General features: G+C 36.1%; 1 protein-coding gene across 4 annotated transcripts in view; it reads right to left on the reverse strand.

The window, feature by feature from the left end:
- Positions 1-696: 696 nt before the first annotated feature.
- Positions 697-26696, reverse strand: part of SLC16A7 (solute carrier family 16 member 7) — a 220444-nt gene continuing 194444 nt past the window's right edge. For all 4 annotated transcript variants that reach the window (XM_014585585.2, XM_014585586.2, XM_014585584.2 and 1 more), the window contains 3 exons: positions 16301-16444; positions 12279-13091; positions 697-3158 (listed from right to left, as the gene is read on the reverse strand). In XM_014585585.2, the coding sequence (XP_014441071.1) occupies positions 2884-3158; positions 12279-13091; positions 16301-16444 (1232 nt within the window). In that variant the 3' untranslated portion in view covers positions 697-2883. The remainder of the gene's footprint in view (positions 3159-12278; positions 13092-16300; positions 16445-26696) is intronic.

Raw genomic sequence — 26696 nt, forward strand, 5'->3', positions numbered from 1 at the left:
ATCATATCATTGCTTCGGATGTGCAATTTCACATGCCATTCTTTTCTTTTCTTTTTTTTTTTTTAAGAGGTTTTCGCTATAGGGCATGTGCACTCACCAGACAGACAGAGACAAAGAGACAGAAAGCGAGAAATCACCCCCCAGGGGGGATGGTCACACCACAATCCCTTCTCCTCCATTCTCCTCTCGGGATCTTGGGCACACACGCACACGCGCCCGGCGTGAGTTTTAAGCCACCGGGTCTGGGACGCGAACCGTGATCGATTACGTGGGAGTCCAGCGACATAGCCATTACGCTAACTGCTGGTTCCCGCCATTCTTTTCTAACAATGTAATACAATCAGTGTTAGAAATGAAGGGCTAATAAAGACAACCAAAGAGCAGCAAAACAGATGTGAATTGGTTTTGACTTGACAAGAAGTATACCAGTAAATAAATAAACCTCCTTCCAGTGAGAAGGTCCGCTGGCAGGTAATAAAGAGAGTATTGCAGGAAGCAGAAGTCATGGAGTTTAAGGTGCTGAATCCCAAATAGCCAACTGTCTGGTTCAAATCCTGGACCCAGCGGTTTGAAGATTATTCAGGGTGTGTGTGTGCGTGTGTGCCCAAAAGTCTGAAAAGAGACTGAATGAGAGGGGATTTCAGCATGGCCATCATCCTGGGTGGAGGGGTGATTTCTCACTTTCTCCCTCTCTCTCTCTCTCTCTGCCTCTCTAGCAAGCACATTTATCCTCCTATAGCAAAAATTGGAAAAAGAAAAAGGATAGCCTTATACCTAAAACCATTGATCATTACTTTTCTAACTAATCACACCGGAGTCTAATATCTATCTTAGTTTAAATGTGTATTTTCAGAGAATTCCAGCCATTTCTTTGGAAATGTTTATAAGTGGACAGATACTACTCAATTTGTGATGTTGCATCTCTTAGGAAGAGTCAGAATTACTTACAAAAGCACTAGCAATATAAATATAGCTACTTTGAGAGTCAAGACTGGGTATAACTACATTAAAGACAGCTATGTGCTGCCACATTTTTCCTAATTTATTTACATACTATATTGGCACGTCTTGTTTTATTTAATATTTAAAAAATAGAAATACCTCTTCATATGCAAAAAAGCAAATATTAAATGAAAATGGAGTTCTAGATAGCTTTTTAAATATGAGCCACATGCTTACACAGTGCATTAATTTTTTGAATAACATCTTTAATGCTAACCATTTCAAATGCTTGCAATTCAAGTGTAATCTCCAAGGAAATAACAATAGCACCTGCGTCTACTGCTATAAAAAAAAAATGAAAAGCGAATTCTCTTTGACATCTTAAGAGTGGCATCACTTCAATAATTAAGCACTAAAGTGTTTTTATTTATCAGAGCGTCAATTGAAACTTCAAATTTATGGATAAAATATTTATAATTTTAGCCATAATGTGTAGTGTCATCCTTGTTTAGAGAACTTTCTCAGTCGAAATGATACAATAGTTTGGAAAGCACAGCACTATCATACGTTTAAGAGTGATCCAGATTCCCAGATGTTTCCACAGAACAGTTTCTATGAAAATAAACTGCTAAATTAACCTGGGCCGCACTCACACCATGTCCATTTCTAAAAGCGTTTTAGCAGTTTCCTGGTTTAGTTATGCCCACAGCCAGGAGGAAGAGAGGAGAACTTTCAGGTGCTGTCGTTCTTGTCATCTGAGACACTTCCAATGACTGACTAGAAGGCCTGTTTATGGTGACTTTTGCTTTTACATTTTGTGGAAAGAGTTTAGAGGACTTATTAAAACTACCTCACATTATCAACTGTAGTTGGATGGGATACTCATACTAGTACCATCTGAGCACCACTGCCTGTTGAGAAAAATCAGAATTTGGTCTACTGATAAACTTGTCAACTAGGACTCCATTTATTTACTTTGATATTTCAGGATGACAGGGAATCTGGTTTGAGGCCTGGTAAGAAGAAACGCCCAGTTATTACTTTCTGTATTATAAACTAAAATCCTTTTTAAAATCAATGGACATAGAGTATTAAGTCATGTGGACTTTTAATTTGGTTTACATGGTAGGTGATAACTCTTAAAATACTTTGAGGAGTCTATTATCTGGCATCACATACTAACAGCTTGGCCTGCCTAAAAGAAACCATGTGTGAGAATTAATCAAATCTAATAACACTAAGAAATAAAGGTTTACAATGGATTTTATTCTCTTTATCCAATTTTTTCATGTATGCAAATTTTTTGATAGCAGTTAGTTGTGTTTTTTTTAATTAAAGGCACCTTTTTTTACCCATGTGCTTATCACAGAAATCTACATTGTAAAATAGCATGTAGACATGATACTTTTTTTGCCTCCTTCTGTATGTTGTTAATTAAAAAAATATATTACCATAGTAATATTCTTTATGAATTTGTTTTTGTTCTCCAGATACTCTGTGTACCTTTGGGTATGAATGTGAGAGTATGAGGAGAGAATGCATTTTTCTCAATTCTGTTTCCTGCATTAATATCAGATAAATGATAAATATGAAGAGGGCCATCATGGGTTTAAATATACTCCTGTATCCACAACTTAAACCAGGGGCTTCAGTTTCAGATTTCTCTATGCAACCAAGATTGGAAGTCACTGACAGACTTTAAAATTAATATTTTAGACACCATATTCAGGCTCATGTAGGGAACCAAACCCATTGCATAATCTCACATTTTAGCTACCCAAAATAAATTTGAAAAAAGTACCAAAATTGATGCTACAGGATCTCATCTCCATCTTTTTTTGACTCCTCATTTTAACACCAAACTTTTCTAATATTTTTAAAACACAAAAATCAAACTCCTTAGAAAATGTATGAACACTGAAATCAGAGATGTGATTTTTTTTAAATATTAGTTTCTCTTTCTGAGGGCTTGTGGTGTGATTTGGAAATTTTGACAGTAACATCATCATAAGGTTTATGTTTGCTCAAGGGTTCAGATTCTGCAGACTCAAGCCTTTGCATGTTCTTCTTTCTTGCGTCTTTCTTCTGCTGTTCCTTTTTAAGCAATCTATAGTTTATAGTATTGCCAATGAGCAGCCAGATGCTTGATGTGACTACCATAGTCCCACTGGCTAAGTACATGTACTTGTATTCTCCAGTTATATCCACCAATTTACCTATGAGACAAAGAACATCTTTTACCATGGCATAATAAAACAGCCACAAAATAACACAATATTCAATCAATTCTTTTCCAAACAAAACACATGCCTTTTCTTTAAATTAATGTCAAATGAGACTTTAACAAAGAAAAAAAATGACTCTAGATTATGAATTTTATATATGCTAATAAGGACATATATAGACAGTTACAGTATTACATTATCAGCATAACAAATGTCTTCAAATAATGTCCTGATAAATATCTACAACCAAGATAAATAAAGTATATGCATGTTTATGTGTGTATTAAATGCAAGGATGAAGTATATCATATTTATACATCGAGATATAGATATATCATCTATTTATTTACAGCATATGTATTGAGATCACCCAACCTTTTTTATGCTTTCTCCTCAAGAGAGAAAAATTATATCCTTTTGGAAAGACCCAAAGGTTCCCATATGGTTCCTAAAAGGGCCTATTATTTACTAAGTGTATTCTCTATGCCTAGCACTTCACCTGCAATATTTCATTTGATCTTTATAAGAGAATCATGAAGTAATTTGGCCACGGTTACAAGGCTGATAGGTGGCAGAATCTGGACACTAACCAAGGTCTGTCTGAATTTATTATTTTATTTATTTATTTTTATATATATTCAGTCACATTGTTTAGCTTACAAAGTGAATATTTCAACAGGTGAACATTTCTTCCTAGTCCAGTTGATCAACCTATCTTCAACAGATAACACCACACCTCCTTGTCTCGTCAATGCTCTGTCCCTGTATTCCTCATCCAAATGAACTTCCCTAGGCCCCACTCCTCCACATACACCACATCTGGCATTCATATCCAACTCTTGTGTTTGTATATCTTTTAGTCAATCAGTTTCAGTCATAGAGTGCAGACACTTGGTATATATTAAGTGGGGATATACAATGTCTCTCCTTCATAGCCTGGCTTCCTTCACTCAGCTGTAGATCTTCCGTATTCTTCCACTTTCTGTCAAAAGCTAGGATTTTGTTGGTCTTTATGACTGAATAGTATTCCTTAGAATTTGTGTGCCACTGTTTTTCAATCCATTCATCCATATGGGGGCACTTGGGTTGGTTCCACCCAAGTGAATAATGAATAACAATAAGCATCTATGTGCAATCATGAATAGTGCCACAAAAAACATCTATGTGCAAGCACTTTTCCAATGAAGAATTCTTCTGTCCTTTGGGCAGATACCGAGGAGTGGGATTGCTGGATCATATGGTACTTCTATTTGTAGATTTTTGAGGAATCTCCAAATTGTTCTCCATAGTGGCTAGACCAATTTACATTCTCACCAGAATGGCTTCAACAAACCTCCTGTTTGTGCCATGTCACTTTTTAGGTTAATCACAGTATTTTTAAATTATCCAAGTATAAATTATGCCCAAACCTATCAGGAAGAAACTTTTTGTTCCATTTGATAATTGAAGTCATTTAAAAACTAGCCTATTGCCATATAATATGAAAGTTTGTGAATTTAAAAAATTTGAGTCTTAGGACCAGAGAGCATAATGGCTATGTCGCTGGACTCTCATATGGTTGACTGTGGTTCTAGTCCCAGATCTGGTGGCTTAAACTCACACTGGGCACATGTGCATGCATACCTGAGATCCTGAGAGGAGAATGGAGGAGAAGGGATTGTGGTGTGGCCATCCCCCTTGGAGGGGTGACTTCTCACTTTCTGTCTCTTTTCTTTCTGTCTTTCTAGTGAGCACGCACACCCTATAGCAAAAAAAATTCTCTCTCTAAAAAATTAAAATTTCAGTTTCTTGTCATTAGTGAAATGCAAATTTCAATCACAATGAGGGCTAGGATAAAAAAATAAATAAGTGCTGGTGAGGCTGTGGTGAGAGGAAATCCTCTTTCACTATTGATAGGAATGTAAATTAGTACAACCACTGTGGAAAAGAACACACAAGTTCCTCAAAACCTGCTACAAATAGAACACTACCATATGACCCAATAATCCCACTCCTTGGTATTTACCCAAAGGATAATAAAACACTCAATCAGAAAGACACCTGCACATCCATGCTTATTGTAACAATTGCTAAAACACAGAACCAAACTATGTGTCTAAAAGTTGATATCTGTGTTGAAACACTGTAGCACATACATACTATGGAATATTACTCAGCTATAAGAAACAATGAGATCATATTGTTTACTCAAAATGGATGAGTATAGAAGACTTAATGTTAAGCAAGATAAGCCAGATTTTGAAAGATACACACTATGTATCTCTACTCAGTTTGTCACAAGTGTCTGCACTCCATAGCAGAGATCAAAAGATCTGAAGATTGATGATAGAATGGGTGTGGATGCTAGATTGTAAGTGGGGAGAGTGGATGGTAAAGAGTGGATGGTGGAGGGTGGGTCTGAGGTGCAAGGGGAGGAAATATTTGATAAATGTTAAAATGTAAATTTTTCTGTTAAAAATATATATTATTCACCATGATGGGAACTTTATGTAAAATATGAAATTGAGCTAAAAATAAAAAAAAATTAAAAGTTTTTTCAGCTTATATTTAGTTTTGCCAATTGCAGATACAAGCATTTAATTATTCATAGTTATCAACAGCAAAATTTAGTGTATGAATGAGATTAGTAGCTGCAACAGCAATTTTATGAGAAATACCAATAGCAGTATTCAATCATTCAAAAATGTGTACTTAGTGCCTCCCATGTTCAGACACACTTCCAACAGCTATAACACTATAGAGAAACAGCCAGTCTAAAAGTCAAGGAGTTTGAGGGGTAGCAGGCAGCAGAAACAGGATGAAAAAAATATGGATATATTATGGCTACATGCTCAAAGCTTTGACAACTAGTTCCAAATCAATTACTGTCATTGTCACTGGTGGCACCAGGGATGGCAATATTAATACAAGCACTGAAAGATACTGAATTTATTTAAAACAGATCTTTTTCATTTTTTCACTTTTTCTTTTAAAATTTTATTTCAAGTTCTTTTATACTTTCAATCACATTATTTAGCTTGCAAAATGAATATTCCAACATGTGTATATTTCTCCCCAGTCCAGTTGATAATACTATAAAGTTATCTTCAACAGATAATCCCCCATTTCTTTGTCCCATTAATGCTATGTCTCTCTATTTTTCTCCTCAATGTCCTTCTTCAGATTCTATGCATTTACCCACCCTTTTTCCACCCTATATCTGGTATTCACAACCATTTACTCTGTTTCTATATCCTTTACTCATTCAGTATCAATCATAGAGTGCAGATACTCAATATATATTAAGTGGAGACATACAATGTTTCTCATTCATAGCCTGGCTTGCTTCACTCAGCAGTCAATCTTCCATATTCATCCACTTTCTGTCAAAAACCAGGGTCTTGTTTTTTATGGGTGAGTAGTATTCCACAGAGTATATGTGCTACAGTTTTTCAATCCATTCATCTGTTCGTGGGCGTTTGGGTTGGTTCCATATTTTGGCAATTGTGAACAATGCCGCAATAAATATCAATATGCAAACACTTTTCCAATTAAGAATTCTTCTCTCCTTTGGGTAGATATCAAGGATTGGGATTGTTGGATCATATGGACGTTCTATTTGTAGATTTTTGAAGAGTCTCCAAATTGTTCTCCACAGTGGCTGGACCAAATTACATTCTCACTAGCAACATAACAAAGTCCCCCTTTCACCATACCCCCATCAGGACTTATCTTTTTTTTTTTTTTTAAATTTTTGTCATTCTGACTGGGGTTAGGTGGTATCTCATTGTTGTTTTGATCTACATTTCCCTTACAATAAAGGATGTTGAGCATTTTTTCATATGTCTTTTGGCTAGTCATATGTCATCCTTGGAGAGTGGGTGTTTTTTTGACTCATTCTCCCATCTTTTAATAGGGTTGATCATCTTTGTTTGTGACAGCTGTTTGAGTTCCTTGTGTATTCTGGTTATTAGCCCCTTATCAGATGCATAGTTTAGAAAAAAATTTTCCCATTCTGTCAATTCACAATTATTACTGTGTCTTTTGCCATGCAAAAACTTCTTAGTCTGATGTAATCTCACTTGCCTATTTTGGGGATTATTGACTGTGCTTTGAGGGTCTTATTTAAGAAGTTTTTGCCTACCCCAATTACCCCCCAAAGTTTTCCCAGTGTTTTCTAGGAGCAGTTTTATAGTTTGAGGTCTTGGGTTTAGATCTTTGATCCACCTTCAGTTGATTTTTGTCAATGGTGAGAGGTAGGTGTTCAGATTCATCTTTCTGAAGGTAGATATCCAGTTTTGGCAGCAACATTTGCTGAAGAGGTTTTCCTTTTCCCACTGGATTGGACTGCTACCCCTTGTCAAAAATCAGTTGACTGTATGTTTGGGAATTTATTTCCGGGGACTCTATTTTGTTCCATTAGTCTACCTGTCTGTTTCTGCGTGCCAGTACCATGCTGTTTTGATTACCAAAGCTTTGTAGTATATTTTTCAGTCTGGGAATGAGATGCCACCCACTCCACTCTTCTTGTGCAGGATTGCTTTGTTGATACGAGGTATTTTATGATTCCAGACAAATTTTATGATTGTCTTTTCTAGATCTGTGAAGAATGTGTCTGGTACTTTGATTGGGATTGCATTAAATATGTAGGTTAATTTGTAGGTAGAATTGCCATTTTGATTATATTAATTCTTCCAATCCAGGAACATGAGATGTCCTTCCACATTTTTGTGTTATTTTCAATTTTTTTTAGCTTTTCATAGTTTTCCTTGTGGAGGTCTTTAACATCTTTGGTTAGATTTATTCCTAAGTACATTATGCTTTTTGAGGCTATGGTAAATGGAATTACTTTTTCAGTTCTATCACAGTCTGCCTGCCTGTTGTTTATATATAGAAATGTTATAGATTTTGGTATGTTGATTTTGTATCCTGCAACTTTACTATATTCATGTTAGATCTAAAAGGAGAGATAGACTGCAACACACTAATCGTTGGAGACTTCAACACTCTACTGTCTCCTCTAGACAGATCATCTAGACAAAAAATAGGTAGAGATAAAAGGTCTAAATGGTACTATAAATGAAATGGACTTAACAGACATCTATAGAACTTTCCATCCCAAAACCACAAGATAGACTTTTTTCTCCCACCCACATGGAACTTTTTCAAACATTGATCACATAGTAGGGCACAAGGCAAGCCTCTACAGATTCAAAGGAATAGTAACTATACCCAGCATCTTCTCCAACCATGATAGAATTAAACTTGATTTTAATTTCAAGAGAAGCCCTCAAAAATACACAAATACATGGAAAGTAAGTAACCTACTCCTGGATGACTTCACAACTACTGAAGAAATAAAGAAGGAGATCAAAAGATTCATTGACACAATGACAATGAAGACACAAGTTTCCATGATCTTTGGACACTACTGAAGCAGTCATAAGAGGGAAGTTCCTAGCAATTAGTGCATGTAAGAAGATGACGGAAAGAAGGCTAGTGGATCACCTAACATCGTGCCTCAGAGAATTGAAAAAGCAGCAGCAAAATAATGCAAAAAACTCCAGGAGAAAGGAAATAATAAGGATATGAGCAGAAATAAATGAAATAGAAAATAAACTAACTATATAGAAAATAAATGAAAGTAAGAGCTGGTTCTTTGAAAAGATAAACAAAATTGATACACCTCTAGCAAGACCTATTAAGAAGAGAGAAAAGAACTAGGTAAATCAATTCTGCAATGAAGCAGGCAATATAACAACAGACATAGTAGAAATACAAAATATTATTAGAGGACACTATGAACAACTATATGCCAAGAAACAAGAAAACCCAGATAAGATGGATAAATTCCTAGATACATATAATCTACCAAGATTGAGTAAGGAGGATATATACATATATATATATATTTTTTTTTGGAAAGGTTTTTTGTTTGTTTGTTTCGCTATAGGGCACGTGCGCTCGCCAGACAGACAGACAGAGACATAGAGACAGAAAGCGAGAAATCACCCCCCAGGGGGGATGGTCACGCTGCATTTCCTTCTCTTCCATTCTCCTCTCGGGATCTTGGGCATGCACGCACACGCGCCCGGCATGAGTTTTAAGCCACCAGGTCCAGGATGTGAACCACGGTCAACTACGTGGGAGTCCAGTGACATAACCATTATGCTAACTGCTGTTTCCCAGTAAGGAGGATATAGAAAGTCTGAATAGGCCCATAATAAGCCAGGAGATTGAATCAGTAATAAATAACCTCCCAACAAATAAAAGCCCTGGTCCTGATGGCTTCACATCTGAATTCTACAAAACTTTCAAAGTAGAGTTAACCCCCAAACTGCTCAAGTTATTCTAAAGATCCAAAATGGTGAATCTCTCCCTAATTCATTCTATGAAGCCTCCATCACCCTTATCCTTAAAACAGATAAGGACAGGGCAAGGAAGGAAAATTATAGACCAATATCTCTGATGAATATAGATGCAAAGGTTGTCAATAAGATACTAGCAAGTCATATCCAACCACTTATAAAAAAGATTATACATCACAGTCACTTAGACTTTATTCCAGGAATGCAAGGTTGGTTCAACATATGCAAAACCATAAATGTAATACACCATATTAACAGAGAGAAAGATTAAAAATCACATGACCATATCAATTGATGCAGAAAAAAACATTTAATAAGATGCAACATCCTTTCATGCTCAAGACTCTCAGCAATAGTGGCATAAAAGGGTAATTTCTCAACACAATAAAAGCTATCTATGAAAAACCCACAGTGAACATCCTGAATGGAGAAAAGCTGAGAGCTTTTCCACTAAAAACTGAAAAAGGATGCCCACTTTCTCCACTCCTTTTCAATATAGTACTGGAAGTCCTCACCAACACAATCAGAAAAGAGAATAAAATAAAAGGCATCCAAATAGGAAAAAAAAAGAGGTGAAACTCTATTTGTAGATGACATAATTGTATACATAGAAGATCCAATGGTATCCATGAAAAAAATCCTAAAATACGTTTTTAATGTAGTTCTCAACACAATTATTTGAGGTCAATTCAGACTCCTTTTTCTAATCTTTCGAACCCATTTAGTAGGTCTTTAAACCTGACTTGAGCTTCCTCCCCCCACCATTCACAATGAAATGCAATTTTCCCTGTTGATTCTAGGAATTTTGTTGCTTATGAATAGGTTTTAAATTCCTTTGATAAAACTAATTCTTAGATAACAAAATCAAATGGTTGATAAATAACAAGACCTACTGGTTTTCACTCTTTTTGACAATCATTTTGGTGATAAAGTATATCCATATTATGACATAAACCATTTAAAATATCTGCATTAGATAGCAGAGGACAGCCCACATAGACAAAAAAAAAAAAAATCAAGTGAAAAATTGTAATATTAAAATTTGCTCAATTATGCCGTTAAGATGAACAAATTAAGAATGAATGTTCCTACATTCAAAATGATGCTTTGATGTCATGCAGAAAGGAGTTTAATAGTGACTAAAGGTCCAGAAAATATACCTGATGCTCACACTTGGACCACAATGAAGTAGGCCAAGAATCTTCGTGACTACTGAAGTCTAATATGTACAAAAACAATGTACACCAATAGCTGAAAAGACTAGCTGCAAAAAGAATTGACTGTAACTCTTAAAAGTTTAAGAATAAACAAATTTTTAACTTCAGAAATACACTTAAATATATATTTTTAATTTTTTTTTTAGAGGTTTTTGCTATAGGGCACTTGTGCTTGCCAGAAAGACAGAGAGAGACAGAAAGCGAGAAATCACCCCCCAGGGAGGATGGCCACGCTGCAACCCTTTTCCTCCCTTCTACTCTCGGGATCCTGGACATGCACGCATACGCGCCTGGAGTGAGTTTTAAGCCACCTGGTCCAGGACTCGAACCATGGTAGAATATATGGGAGTCCAGTGACATAGCCATTATGCTAACTGCTGTTCCCTTAAACATATGTTTTTGTTTGTTTGTTTTTTTAGAGAGAAGTTTTTGCTTTAGGGCGCGTGTGCTCGCCAGACAGTCAGAGAGAGACAGAGAGACAGAAAGCGAGAAATCACCCCCCGAGAGGGGATGGACATGCCGGAATCCCTTCTAGGGATGGTCATGCCGCAATCCCTTCTCCTCCATTCTCCTCTTGGGATCTTGGGCATGCACGCATGCACACGTGCCCAACGTGAGTTTTCAGCCACCGGGTCTGGGTCTGGAACCGCGGTCGACAACATGGGAGTCCAGCAACATAGCCATTATGCTAACTGCTGGTTCCCTTAAACATATGTTTTTAAATCACGGGTTCAGATAGTTTCAGAATTCACTTCTCCATGTGTTCAAAACTGTAAATCAAAACTGTAAACAACAAGGAACCAGCAGATGGCATAATGGTTACATCACTGGACTCCCACATTGTTGACCATGGTTCAAGTTCTAGACCTGGTGGCTTAAAACTCATACTAGGTGCCTATGTATGAATGCCCAAATTCCCAAGAGGATAATGGAGAAGAATGGATTGCTATGTGGCCATCCTGCAAGGGGTGATTTCTCATTTTCTGTCTCTCTTCATGCTACAGCAAAAATCTCCCTTAAAAAAAGGAAACAATAAAATAATCATATAAAAGTTCAACAAGAATCTCATGTTTCTGTAACTATTGTTTTATGTTTCCTTTTCTTCTTTTCTTTTCTTTTAAATATCAGACAAGTTTATCAGTTTGTAAGGACCTTCTTTAGTGATGGCATAAATAAGTACATAACTTCCTTACTGTATAATTAATTTAGTGTAGATGCTTTAATAGGCATTTAAAATTTTAGATCTTAAAATTTAAAGGTAATCTTTTTATAAATTTTCAACATACATATCTGTTCAAAAAATAAGCTTGAATAATGAATTTTACTTCTCTGCATCCTATGTAACTTAATTTCATACTTTCAGATGTTAAAACAGATTTAGGTCTAAACCCAACTAATCATGAAATTTAAAAATAAAACCTGAAATAAATAATACCCCACAGTCTTTCAGGCTATTGGTATTATTACAAACAATATTATATACCATAAAAAGAAAGTCTCAGTTAAATGTTATGCTTTTTGCTTTTCTTGCTGAGAAAAATTCTTACCTGCAATAGGAGGGCCAAGGAGGACTGGGGCACACTCCACAACCGTGACAAGTCCCACTGCGCTGGAAAACCTTTTAGCACCAACGAGGTCCATGAGGGTTTCAAAGAGGACACTGCTAACACTCCCAAATCCAAGGCCAAAAAATATAGCATATAGCACTAGGGTTGGGTAGTCCTGTGCCAATGGGCACAAGAGGTGACATACTCCAGTGAACATGATGGCAAAGCTGAAGAAGAACTGGATTCGAGGTCGAATAAACTGGGAGTTTGCAATTAATCCTCCAGCAGGTCTAGCAAACATATCAACAAAAGCCATAATAGACAGCAACAAAGCTGCAGAATACTCATCGACTCCCCTGTCTTTAGCATATGGAGCCAAGAATATAATGGGGGCAAAAAAACCTAAAAACATGATGACATTTCCAGATAGGTATATCAGGAATCCTCTATGCTTAAAAAGGGAGAAATCTAAATATTTATTAATTTTTTGCCATGTTGATTCCTTCTCCTGGGTTTCCTTCAGATCTGAATCTTCTGCTCTTATACCTATCTTATTTTTAGATTTCATTTTTTTGGGTTCAAGGGGTCTCATGAGGGCCCCAGCCACACAGGCATTCAAAAATATACCTCCTAAAATCAAGAAGCTTCCCTTCCAGCCATAATTATTAAAAAGATATTGATTGAAAGGAGCCAATGTACTTAAGAAGACAGGACTTCCTGCCATGGCCAATCCATTTGCCATGGGTCGTTTCTGATAGAAGTATTTGCCAATTATTGTTAAGGCCGGTTGCAGATTGAAAGCTAAACCTAAACCTAAAAAACAAAACAAAAAGAGGAGAAAACACAAATATATTATGCCACTCACAGAAGTTACTCTTCAAAATATACACTCAAGTGGACAACGCAGAACTAAAAATTGCAACAGAAGGCAATGGTTTTTGATGACTATAACTATAAATTTAATAGTACAAAAACAAAAGTGTTTTCATAACTGAACACTTGGTATAGAGCATCACATTCCTTTAATTTTAAAACACAGAAATAGGGAACCAGCAGTTAGCGTAATGGCTATGTCGCTGGACTCCCACATAGTTGACCACGGTTCGCGTCCCGGACCCGGTGGCTTAAAACTCAGGCCGGGCGAGTGTGCGTGCGTGCCCAAGATCCCGAGAGGAGAATGGAGAAGAAGGGATTGTGGTGTGACCATCCCCCCTGGGGGGTGATTTCCTGCTTTCTGTCTCTATGTCTCTCTGTCTGTCTGGCAAGCACATGCGCCCTATAGTGAAAATCTCCACCACCCCCCCAAAAAAAAACAGAAATAAAACTAAGAACTTCTATTGATGATCAATCATCACAGAACAGTTTGAAACTAGGACAAATTGTTTAATTCTTAACTAAAATAATTTAATTCCGCAGATAAATTAATAATTTTCTTTTAAAATATATACACCTTGATTTCTTTCTTGGGATCTTGAGTAATTAAAGTTGAGAGCTGAAAAACTGAACCAACTAAAATGTTTGTAACTTGTAACAGTCTTACATCTCCCTTCTTTCAATACTATGCAAATAATAAAAATTAGTAGCAAGGCAATACCATTAACTTAATGCTCTACATCCCTCATATTATACACTTAATATGTACAGATACACATGTGTGCTAATTAAAAATATTGTTAATGCTGGAAACATATTGCAAGGATTAGAGCTGATTATTTATGTAATGGAGATCTTTGTCAGTTATGAGTACAGTCTTTAGAAAATGAATTACCTCTTGTGGCTTACAGAGGGACTATTTAGGAATAGTAATGAGTAAGGTCCTTTAAAAAGTACGTAAAATTGATTTATCTAAAGTACTGCATTTTATCCCTTTATCCAGTCTATACTATTTGAAATAGAGAGGTAAGAATTGGTCTATATTTACTAATTTATCTAAACTGAAACAATATTGTAAAGCAATTAAGCATTCAGGTTTTGAGATAAACAGGTCAACTATAAATATATATATACACGCACACATATACATATAGTTGAAGCATAAATACTTCAACCATTTAAAATAAACATTCTCTAAGTAGGAAGGGTCCTTGAAAGCTAATAGGAAGAAACCATGAGCCTGGTTTGAAGAGTCACAGGACAGTATTCTCTCTAATTCTACCTCTGCCAGACCTGTGAGGTATGCAGAATAAGCATAATTAGATCCAACTTGTAAATGATAAAATTGACCAGCAGATAGTAAAGGAGATTGTAAGTAGAAGAATCCAAACTAAAACCTAGGTATTGTGTTTCAAATTTCTAGTTCATTATCTTATGTTATTTTCCCATATGGTCCTTTGGAACTCCATCTGGTCAGCTGAAATTTCTGTCTTTAGATGGCAGTCGAAATCTTCATTAGAAGGTAGCTGCCATCTATTTCCCTTTCTGGTACAGTAAAATGAACATGTGACTTGATATCCATTGATCCGAATCTGCCCCAACTACTTTGGACTAGTGGGAAGAACACTTAGACTTCCTGAGCTCCCTTGACAACAAAATAAGGGTTTTTCAAAATCAAAGTTCGAGAATTATAGTACCTTAGATTAATTATGCTATGATTAACATCATTTGCTAATGTTTATTTATGAATAACAAAATGCTACATTCTCTATATCATACCCTATTTTTTTTATATTAACAAAAAATTCCTAAAGAAAAAAGCTATTATTTTCTTATTTTATAGACAAGCAGACTGAGGCATTAAGTGGTTAATTACCATGATCACTTAGTTATGTGCTGAGTAGGGTTTAAAAGCTACACGTACTTTCTTTCAGAAACCTACGTCAGAATACTGGCTGATAATAGAGCAAATTCTTCATATGCTTATTTAATTATTCTACTCGACAAGCACCAAAACATTCAAGGCCCATGGGATTAAAATGTAAATTAGAAAAACTTTTACTGTTATTGATATGTATGACACTGTAGTAATAGATCTACTTGTAGCCTATCCTGACTTCCCTGGTCAAATGTAATAATCAGCATGTCTCCCCAAAGAAAAGGTCACTCTCTCCACTATGACAATGCTTGAAGTAAGAAAGTTCCTTTACAATAGCAAAATGTGATTTGCCATATCAAAAAGGTAGAACGGGATTAACAGGTTATTATGAGAAAGATTTTGAAATTACTATTATTGTAGGCTTAATACATCTGTTTTTTTAACCATCAAATGATATAAAGTTAGACTGATATGAAATCACAAACAGAAATATGTTTAGCTTTTTAAACTATGAACATAGGGGAAGATTCAGTCACTATCTGTTAAAGCATAATTTTAAGACTTTGAATGTAGATTTTTAAATGGAATTTATAGTTTGAGGGAATAAAAGAATGTTTCCTAAATGTACATTTCAGGTCAGTTGAATTCAACAGACATTATGCATGAAAAACAACAATAATCAAATGACAGTATGGGATTTTAAATATTTGTTTTAGAGTCAAATGTGCCTTAGTGAGCTTTTAAATAGAATCATTGCAGTAAGCAGAAAAAAGTGACAAGGTTGAAAAGGTCTGCCACTAATCAGAACACACGATAATTTTATTGTCAAAGTTAAAGCAGTACATCCAGAAAATATCTCCTTGGCACCACTTTTAGCATATTATGAGTGATAAGTCAAATATTTTTAATGAGAATAAGTAATGAAAAACATGTTTTAGAAAATGGAGCTACAGAGACCAGCAGATGGTGTAATGGTTACATTGCTGGACTCCCATGTAGTCGACCATGGTTTGAGTCCTGGACCTGGTGATGTAAACTCATGCTGGGCAGATTTGCATGTGTGCCCAAGATCCAGAAAGGAGAAAGGAGGAGATGGGATTGTGGTGTATTTTAATACAACAGATGGAAATACTTCAAAATAGCATTGTTCATAAAAAAGAGGTTCAAAGTAAACAATAAGAATGTTCTGTTGTTTGTCATCATAGAACTTTGCAAATAACAGAAATGTTGAGAAGAAACAAACTTGTGAAGAAAAGTAAACTTGGTTTACCTCCAATGACTCCCACAGTGAGATAAAGCTCTATTACGCTGTTACTGTAAGAGGCCAAGACCATTCCCAAACAGCATAATAAGCCTCCTGTTATCACCACTGGACGGCTGCCATATTTATTCACCAAAACACTACTTATGGGACCTGAAGTAGAGAAGAGAAAATAAATATTTAGTTGCCGGCTCATTTAATTATTCATTTTTAACATTTATTTTGAAAGTTGAAAAAGTACATTTTTATGATGAAAGGGAAAATATTAGTTCATGTGAAATATAATGATGACTTTTCAATACTTTACAAATAATCAGTTGAATCATATATATGATTAAAATGGCTACATATGGGTATATATAAATGAAACCACGTGAAATAATAAATTAGAAGTGTTTGGAAATATAGTTCATTATGACCATAACCACTCAAATATTGATAGCAAGTTTTCAATAGAATATATAAAATGTTTAAAATATTTTAATAAATATAGGTAATCTTATCTAATAAAAATCTAGGGATTATAAAATTGGCATTTCTGTGTTATAATTTTAATACAATAATGTGTGAACACATTAGAATATGTATGTTGTACATACAGATACACACACACACACACACACACATATATATATATATATATATATCTTTAATTATATTTCAAATTGACTTTGTTATATTCAACTCATGGATTGTAAAATAGCAATTGTTTTCAGATGATTTATACTAGACATAAGGGTATCTTCTATTTGATGAGTTTTTCCAGTCTCTGTCCTTCACCTACAGTAATACAGTTATCACGACCTATGGATGCTTTAATTTGGTTAGCATTTCTTGTGACTTGATTGACAGTGCTTAATCTCTCATGTTTCAATCAAACCTCTTAAGGAGCATTTGAAAAAGAATATAAATATGAATCTTGATTTTTGTCTGAAAAATCCTTTGTTAACACATACTGATATGGTCTAGAAAGTATCAGCATTAAAACTTTCAGAATTAGTAAAATAGAACAGATGAAGTTAACAGAAAAAATTGTGAATCTCTCTAAGAAGTTATATTGCCTCACCATAAAAGAGAACAATCACATGTAAATCAAACATGGAGGACCCTGTCTAAAAAATAGTTTAGAAGAGTCAGGTGCTGAGTAAAAAGAAGTTTTAGGAATGCCTTACCCAGTCTATGTAATGTGTAATTTCCTATATATAGAGAGAATATTATATATATTGTAAATATACATTACATAAACATTTTATATGAATTATATATCTTATAAATTATAAATCATATATTAATTTTATATAAAATAGTATATATATAAAAGGCTCATAAATAATTAAAATAACCCATGTTCAATGAAGTCTAAAAAATTATTTTTGTCAATTGTAAAATAAAACTAAATATTAAGAAAGGAATATTATATATATTGTAAATATACATTACATAAACATTTTATATGAATTATATATCTTATCAATTATAAATCATATATTAATTTTATATAAAATAGTATATATATAAAAGGCTCATAAATAATTAAAATAACCCATGTTCAATGAAGTCTAAAAAATTATTTTTGTCAATTGTAAAATAAAACTAAATATTAAGAAAGCATCCTCTCTTTCCTTAGTGGGTGGCAGTATTTTTTCTTTCTTGGTGTATCATAAACAATGGTGTAATTTAACAATTGAGCCTATCTTAAATCCAATGAAAAGTTCATATTTTATGGTACCTATCAATATTTATTTACTTATTTATTCATTTTTTCTTGGAGAGGTTTTTGCTATAGGGCGTGTGCGCTCACCAGAAAGACAGAGAAACAGACAGACAGAAAGCAAGAAATCACCCCTCTGAGGGATGACCACGCCGCATCCCTTCTCCTCTATTGACCACGCCGCAATCCCTTCTCCTCTATTCTCCTCACGAGATCTTGGACACACACATACATGCACCAGGCATGAGTTTAAGCCACCAGGTCCAGGACTCAAACCACAGTCAACTACACGGGAGTCCAGCGACATAGCTATTTCACCAACTGCTGGTCCCTGTACTTGTTAGTATTTAAATGTCTGCTTTGATGTGTCTTTTCTAACTTAAAATAATATTTTATTAAAAATAAAATTAGCGGGTGAGGGGAAAATCACTACTTATGTTAGAATTCCCACTTCCATATTTGCCATGGAAAAGAAAAGTTTTTTTAGTTAAATACTATAATATAAAAATGTGTTAAGTCCTGTTCTAATGTATTTGAGAATTCCTACGTGGATAGTAATTCAAAGTGAGATTCATTTATCAATACACTCATATTATTGCATACAAATATAGTTATTTTGATTCCTTAAATATAATTTAAAAATTAAACATCAGTGCATAATGGAATTTTAATATCACCCCACAATCTGTGAAAATTATACTAGTAATACATAATTCTAGAAAGAGACAAATCTGGGATCAGCAGTTGGCATAATGGCTATATTGCTGGAGTCCCATGTAGTTGACCATGGTTCGAGTCCCAGAGCCAGTGGCTTAAACTCACGTGGGATGCATGAGCGTGTGTGCCCAAGATCCTGAGAGAAAAATGGAGGAGAAGGGATTGAAGCATGACAATCCCCCCTGGAGGATGATTTCTTGGTTTCTGTCTCTCTGTCTCTCTCTGTCTTTCTGGCGAGCGCATGCACCCTATAGCAAAAACCTCTACAAAAGAAAAAATAAAAAGAAAGAGAAAATCAATGACAGAATACAAATTTTGTGTTTATAATAGAAGACAAAATAAAACTTAAAAGGTCATATGAAAAACAGGGCTCAAAAAACAACATAGGTTGGTGAAAACAATCAAAGGAAATTTTACAAGGTATGAGAAAAGAGTAGAATTCTGGCCCTAATACAAGAAAGCACACCTGAAGAACTGAAGAATTTTTATATTTCAAATTGTTTTTGTTATATTCAATTCATGGATAGAATTTATTGAGGAAATCAACATGCTAATCAAATAAGAATATAGCTGAATTCAAATACTTATCATGAGAAAGGGAAAGTCAGGATAAATTGATTGGTTCTGATAAGTTATTTGGTATAAAAATGTCATACCTTTTCTTAAAACTAATTTTCTTCTTGAACTAAGATCAGTACAATGCAGTATTTTTTAAGCTCCTGATGTAAAACCACTTGATCCATATCAAAAATAAAATAACAAATAAAACATATTTGTAATCTACCATGCATTATTGGAAGGAAAAAATAATAAATGTAATTTTAAGTCCTGTGATGGATGCTCTGATAAATACTAGACTATCAGAATAGATTCAAAGGCAATTATCAATGATCTGGACTAATATGATCTATTCTCAGTATTATCAAAGTTATGTATGCCATTACATTATTCAGTACCTGAATAAATAACAAATGGACAAGCAGGGTAATTAATTTACCGTATTTTATAAATGCATTTGTCTAAATTCAGTACATTTAAATTTGAACATAGGCTGCAATCACAACTTAATTTGCAATGGATAGCAAATAACTATCTATGGTTTGGTATAATACATCAAGGCTGTTCTCCTAATTACTGTGATTAATCAAAGGCAGTGTTAAAGAAAACATATGGAGGTTTTAGAATCATTTTTTTGAGGAAGCTTGATAACTTCTTTAGAAGTATCAGTCGATGTGCAATGAGATTTCTAATTTTAAAAAATGATTTTATTCTAAACTATAAACTTTAGTTAAGTGATATTGTAGTGGGATATTTAGCGAGAGTGAGGCTAGAGACAGATTTCATAACCAGGGGAGCCAGGCGTGGGACAATCAGACAAGCTCACAAAATTAACAACGCGGAATTTATGAGGGTCCTGAATTCTCCAACAGTTAAAAACCATTCTCCAAAAAGTTTACTGGGATTCTACCTGTGATAGGCAGGTAGTCAGTAATGAGTGGGCAGTCCTAGGAAAATAGCAAAAGGACACATGCCACATCAATTACAACTTATCAGGAGTTACAACCAAACCCTCCATAAAAAATGTCCTCTTCCCACCCAGCTTCTGACACCAAGAAGGTGAGGCAAATCTCATTTTTTGTCTTTGGTACCTGAGGAAGACACATAGGGATGATTGTAAATCCTGGTTATCATTCCTCATAAATGTAAAAAGATCTAATCAGACATTTTGGTCATTTGGTCCTGATTCCCACTGGGGCAATAAACTAATTGGGCAGTTCATCCTTATAAGGATGCTCCTATCATCATGGCTCACACTGGGCATGCGCGGTTAAGTAATCAAATTCCTCAAATTCTTCACCTGTGGGAGAGATGAACAGGCATACTCAGGAGAAAGTCAGTAAATTCAAAGAACATAGATAGTAAGACAGCCTTCCTATTGTTAAATATTCATTATCACCTCTAGTAATAAAAATAACACATAATCAGTTCAAAACTCTGTTGCTACCTAGCAACCGGCCCTCCCAAAAGTCTTCTGGGTGTATCTCTTTTCTAAAATCTTTCTTTCCTATTAAATTCTCTTTTCAACCTATTTTTATTGTGGTTGTGGTTTTATTTTGCACCTAGGGATAGGTCTTTAAGTTTATGATCTGAACCCAAAGAACCAAGGATTTTATAAAACACAGCTCAGCACTCTCCCATCCTATGACAAACCCTTTTCAGGTTTGAACTGGAATATTGGCAACTTTTCTTATTTGATTTGTAATTTTCTTTATAACCTCCTCCCATTATTTGTAAGCAGCAGTTCTTAAAGTAAATTTTCCACAGACTCCTCTCTCAGAAGCCAACAAGTAAAGCCAAAGAGTTCTGGTAGATAGCATTGCTCATCTGGGTTTGATGCAGGGCTACTATATTAAGGGCTTTTGTAAGTAAGTATTTTGCCTACAAGTTGTAGAATAGTGTTAGCAGAAACCTTTTGCCATACTTCCGAGTGGTCATGTGATGTCTGCCAACCCTATGGCAAGGACCGCAACAATAGACAGGAACAAGGGATGACAGCACATCACAGTAAGAGAACTAATGTAGAAAAGGAGAGCAGTCTATATACTTTGCCAGGGGGTTGATTCTGCCATACATAGAATACTCAGCTTCCATAGTGTCCAAAGCAGGGCTGTAGTGCTCTTCAGTCTCTGGGGTTGTGGCTTGCTTTTTACAGATGATCAGCTTACATGGTGTTTTTGGACCAGAAGTGTTTTTCCAGGCTCAAGAAACTGGCTTTACTCTGTTATGGTAAATCCAGGGGACCACCTCACCTACCGTTATGCCTGGGCTATGCAAGAAAGTTGAGAGATGATGAAATGTTGATTCAATGTAGTCTTAAGAATTGTCCAGCCAAGGTGGATCTCCTGGTGGAAATGTCTAACAAAGGTTGGGACCAGGAATTGCTATTTTGCCATTGGTGAACTTTTACTACTCCCATGAGAGGTAACTTCCTCTCAGGTTTGAACCAAGTGCTCTCATATAGTGAGTAAAGGAGGTCTCATTTTACTGATGGGCATGGGAACAGAGTTGCTATTAGTGCCATGTGTCCCTGTTGTTCCTCTAGAGGATATGAGCTTTGCCTCCTGGTCTGCTTTGTGATTTCCCAGGGTAGTGATGATGTCTCCTGTTTTATGTCCCCAGCAGTGCATAACTGCCATCCTTTTAGGGGGCTACACAGCATCTTAAAGTTCAAGGATTTCTCTGCTATATTTTATGCCCTTCCCACGCACATTGATTAATCCCTTCCCTTTAGAGTAGTAAAGGCATATTTTTGAGTCTGGGTATATATTGACATGTACCACTCTTCCAGCTGGAAGGCTTCAGTCAGTACAATGAGTTCTGCCTTTTGTACTGATGTGCCTTTTGGTAGAGGTTTTACCTCAATGATAGAATCCAGTGTTACTGCAGAGTACCCCACCAAATGTTCCCTATCCTTTATGAAAATGCCCCCATTTGTGAAGTACTCAGCATTCAGGTCTTGGAGGGGCTGATCTATTAAATCTAGTCTGCTGGAAAAGACTTTGTTCATGATTTTGATGCAGTCATAATCCAGCTGACTTGATCCACTAAGTAGCAGAGTAGCAGGGTTCAAGGTACACACAAATTGTAGGTGGGTAGGAGGGTTTTATATAGTATTCCCTGGTGTTCAACCCTCCTAGTATTAGCCAATAGTCTTCCTTATACTGCATAGTGTTAGTACCAAGTGTGGTACTTGTCCCAAGACCAATTTGTCAACTTCTAATACCAGGAGGGCTGTGGCTGTGAACAGCTGCAGACAGAGTGACCATCCTTGTGTAACAGTTAAATTGCTTGGAAAGATAAGCTACTGGATGATGCCATAAACCCAACTTCTGGGTCAGTACCCCTAATTCCACACTAGTGCATTCATGTAGGGATCAAAAGAAAGACTTGAATACTTCTAGGAGGCCCAAGATAGAGGCATTGGTGAAAGCCCCTTTAATTTCCTCAAAATCCTTTCATTGGAGAGAGGATCCTGTTTTCCCTCCTTTGTGGCCTCATAAGGTTTTGCCATGAGGAAGAAGCCAGGAATCCAGATCCCACAAACTTGCAGCCCCAAGAAATTCTCTAATTCAACAACTGACAGACAGAATGGAATCACACAGACAGCTTGTTTTTTGTTTGTTTGTTTGGTTGGTTGTTTTTTGTTTTTTGTTTTTGGGTTTTTTCCCCCTCTGGGCTGAGTTGGCTCTTGGGACACATGCAGTCCAAGATTTTTGACTCTCTCTTGGCAGATTTGGGCCTTTTTCTTTGAAACCTTGTAGCCAGTTTCATATAAGAGGGAGAAGAGTTGTCATTTTAATGTAATGTTCTTTTACTTTCCCAGTGGCAGCTGGTTGTCCACATACTGGAATAGTACACAGCCATGTTGGTTGGCCTGGAGGCTTTTAAATCAGACTCATGTGTGTTAAAGATGGTCAGAGAATTTTTGAATCCCTCTGGGAGTCAAGCCTAGGTCCACAAACCTTTGTCTCTGTTTTCAGGGGTTTCCCATTGAAAGGTGAAGATTGGCTGACTCTGAAAGGCCAGGTGGATACAAAAGAAGGCATTCTTCAGGTGTAAACTCTCTCTCTTCAGGAGAGTGTAAGAATTTGGGACCAAAATTGGGTGAAAATGTACAGTGACCTGATTTGCTATCTGCCAGTCCTAGACTGGCCTGGTAATAAGTTCTTGGTATGTGGACTGATGAAACAGGTGTATTGCAAGGGACCGACATGGCTGGTGAATCTTATACTTCAGGGGCCCTTCTTAGTGCTTTTGGATTCTCCATTTGCACCTTGTGAGGAATGAAGTACTATCCAGAAAGATAGGTCCAGCCCCAGGCTTTAGTTCCACTAAGACTGGGGAATGTTCAGAGCCAGTTTGGTAGAACTCTGTTTAGCCCATACCCAGACACCTTGAAAGGCAGCTCAGATTCCACTTGTGACAATTTCATAAGACTGTAAAGGCATCATTCCTTCTGTCTAGGGATCAAGTGAGTCAGAATTTTTACTTCTGGTTTTCCTATAGTTAGGACTTTACGGTCACAGGAGTTGAAAGTTGTATGAACCTGCAGCTTTCCTAAGAAGTCTTGACCCATTAATACCACTGGACAGTTGGGGAAATATAAAAACTCATTAATGACCTCATGGCCACCAAGAGTGCGTTGTTAAGACAGTAGGAAGAGATGATATACTTGGCTGCCAGTGGCCCCACAATAGTTGCCTGTCTGTGTGGAGGGGGCCTACAGGTCTGGTAACTATAGAATATTCTGCCCTGGTTTAGACCATGAAGTCAATGCGTTAGTCTCCCTACATTCAGTAGGCTCCTGAGTCCTAACAAAATGGAGCTCAGTCTGTACTAAGCTTTCTCAAAGTCTCCTGTGGAGGCCAGTCCAATAGAATCAGCCATAGGGGCCACATAGGTCTGTGGCGCTGGTTGGTATCAGCCCTGGATCATCTGGCCTTGCCCTATCAGACGGAGAGCTGCCTGAAGACTGCATGGCCAATAAGAGCGTTTGTTCTTCCAGTGGCCCTTCTGGTGGTAGCAGGCACTTTGATCTTACTCCGGATTCATCCCCATACGAGATGTCCATCTGCCTTGATTTTTTTAATGTATAAAATCTTTTTATAAAATTTCCTTTATAATTTACCTTTAGATTTTGTTCATTAACTCAGACTTTCAATAATAACAAGCTTTAGTCTTTTGATTTTTTGTCTCTTTCTTTACTTTAGCCATTATAGAATAATTCAGCCACCTTATTTTAGGACAATAATTCTATCATACAGAATTATTTGTATATTAAAACTTTTTCTTTTGGTTCCTCCCTTTTTAGGGATACATCTTTATAGTTATAACTTTGTATACGAGACAGTATGTTAACCAGAATTTTAAATTTTAGTAACTCTAGCTTTTAGTACATGCCAGCAGCTTACAAGCATATATTTATTTTACAAATAACAACAGTAAAAACTATTTAACAAATCCCCAATATAGAACCAAAAAAATCCCATTAATAGATCCAATATCTTTCATTTTTGTAAAATTTAAAAGACTGACAATCCAAATAATTAAAGCCTGTGATTTTGTTAAAACATTTCCTTGTTTTTGGTTAATTCTGGTTCTGTTTAATGGTTGGCTTAGCAGTCCAGAAAAATAATCAGTTTCTCTATATATATAATAAATCCCCAATATAGAACCAAAAAAATCCCATTAATAGATCCAATATCTTTCATTTTTGTAAAATTTAAAAGACTGACAATCCAAATAATTAAAGCCTGTGATTTTGTTAAAACATTTCCTTGTTTTTGGTTAATTCTGGTTCTGTTTAATGGTTGGCTTAGCAGTCCAGAAAAATAATCAGTTTCTCTATAGAAACTGAAAATGTATTTATTATTATTTTTTAAGCAAGTGTAATGATTAGATACTTACAAGAATATATCTCTTTTTCAACCTTTTATGAATTTCTTTAAAGACATAACAGTTTAAGATTCTTTTTTTTTGAAGAGGTTTTTGCTATAGGGCGTGTGCGCTCACCAGACAGATAAGAGAGAGACAGAGAGATAGAAAGCGAGAAATCACCCCCTGGGGGGGATGGCCACGCCGCAATCCCTTCTCCGCCATTCTCCACGCCGCAATCCCTTCTCCTCCATTCTCCCATTCTCCTCTTGGGATCTTGGACACACACACACACACACACACACACGCGCCCACCATGAATTTAAGCCACCGGGTCCAGGACTCGAACCACGGTCAACTACGTGGGAGTCCAGTGACATAGCCATTACACTAACTGCTGGTCCCAAAGATTCTAGTCATTTGAAAAAGCTTTTTAGAAAGGCAAATAAAGTAATTAACCATGGAGGAAAATATCCAAGCACCCTAGGGATCAAAAAGGGTTAACTCAGTGTCTGTGGGCACCAAAACTAAAGAAATAATACATGACAGATTACAACAGTCAGATATGTTTTTAAAATTGCAAGATTTATTTTCATGGTTTTCAGTCACTAGTTTTGTAACTGAACCATAAGAGAACCAAAAATCAAAGTTTAGAAAAATCGGTCTTATCGAACAGCACTTAAAAGTTGTTTGTAACCATTATGTCCTGATTATCAGTGAGAAACAAGATATTAGAGAAGGCTAGTCATTAATCCATTTGTTTTTCTGTTGATCAGATAGTCGTCATGTAACATATAATGCATAACCTATAATTACCACCTGTTTTATTAACTCAACCATATCAAGACAAATATGATGTCGCCTGGTCAATAAGCCCTGGACAAACTATGTGTTGGAAACTGTGAAGATCTTCATTTATTAAACGTTTTTTCCTTATTCGAAGCCAGATATTTACTTAAGTCATGGGAATTTGAGAGCATTTAAGTTAATTTGTATGAGTGCTCCTCTTATAAATTAAATTGGATGGAATTTCTTAAGGCCTTTTGTTATGTTCCTCTCCATAACAGAGGTTGCTGCTTCCCCCTCCTTTGAATCTGATCATTTTGACCATAATAGAGAGGCACTCAAGTTTCCTTCAGTGGCATTTGTAAGGCACCTTGGTGCCTAAGGGGAGGGAGGGATCATCATCAGGGTTCTTCTTGTGCTTCCAGACCACAGTATAAGGTGTTAATAAGTTTGCAGTTCTGGAGTGATTCTGGTCAGGTGTAGCTAAGATGACTTAGGGGGAGGGGTAGCCTCAGGGTGTGGCCAAGGCTCCAGCCTCTGTTAGCACTTGTGCTGGAAGTAGTGACTTAGTGGAAGAGGTGGCCAACCCCCCATTCTGTCTAATAACCCCTCAGAAGGCTAGCCCACTCTAAATGGGGACAAATTTATTTCACAAAGCACTTAGAGTCTTCCAGAAGCAAACTTAATACCATAATCTCCTGAATATCCCTTCCTGAAGTTTTTCACAATGCACTCTAAGAGAGTAAGTTTACTCTG

Source organism: Tupaia chinensis, unplaced genomic scaffold, assembly GCF_000334495.1.
Source record: "Tupaia chinensis unplaced genomic scaffold, TupChi_1.0 Scaffold150006_1, whole genome shotgun sequence".
NCBI classification, from domain to species: domain Eukaryota; kingdom Metazoa; phylum Chordata; class Mammalia; order Scandentia; family Tupaiidae; genus Tupaia; species Tupaia belangeri.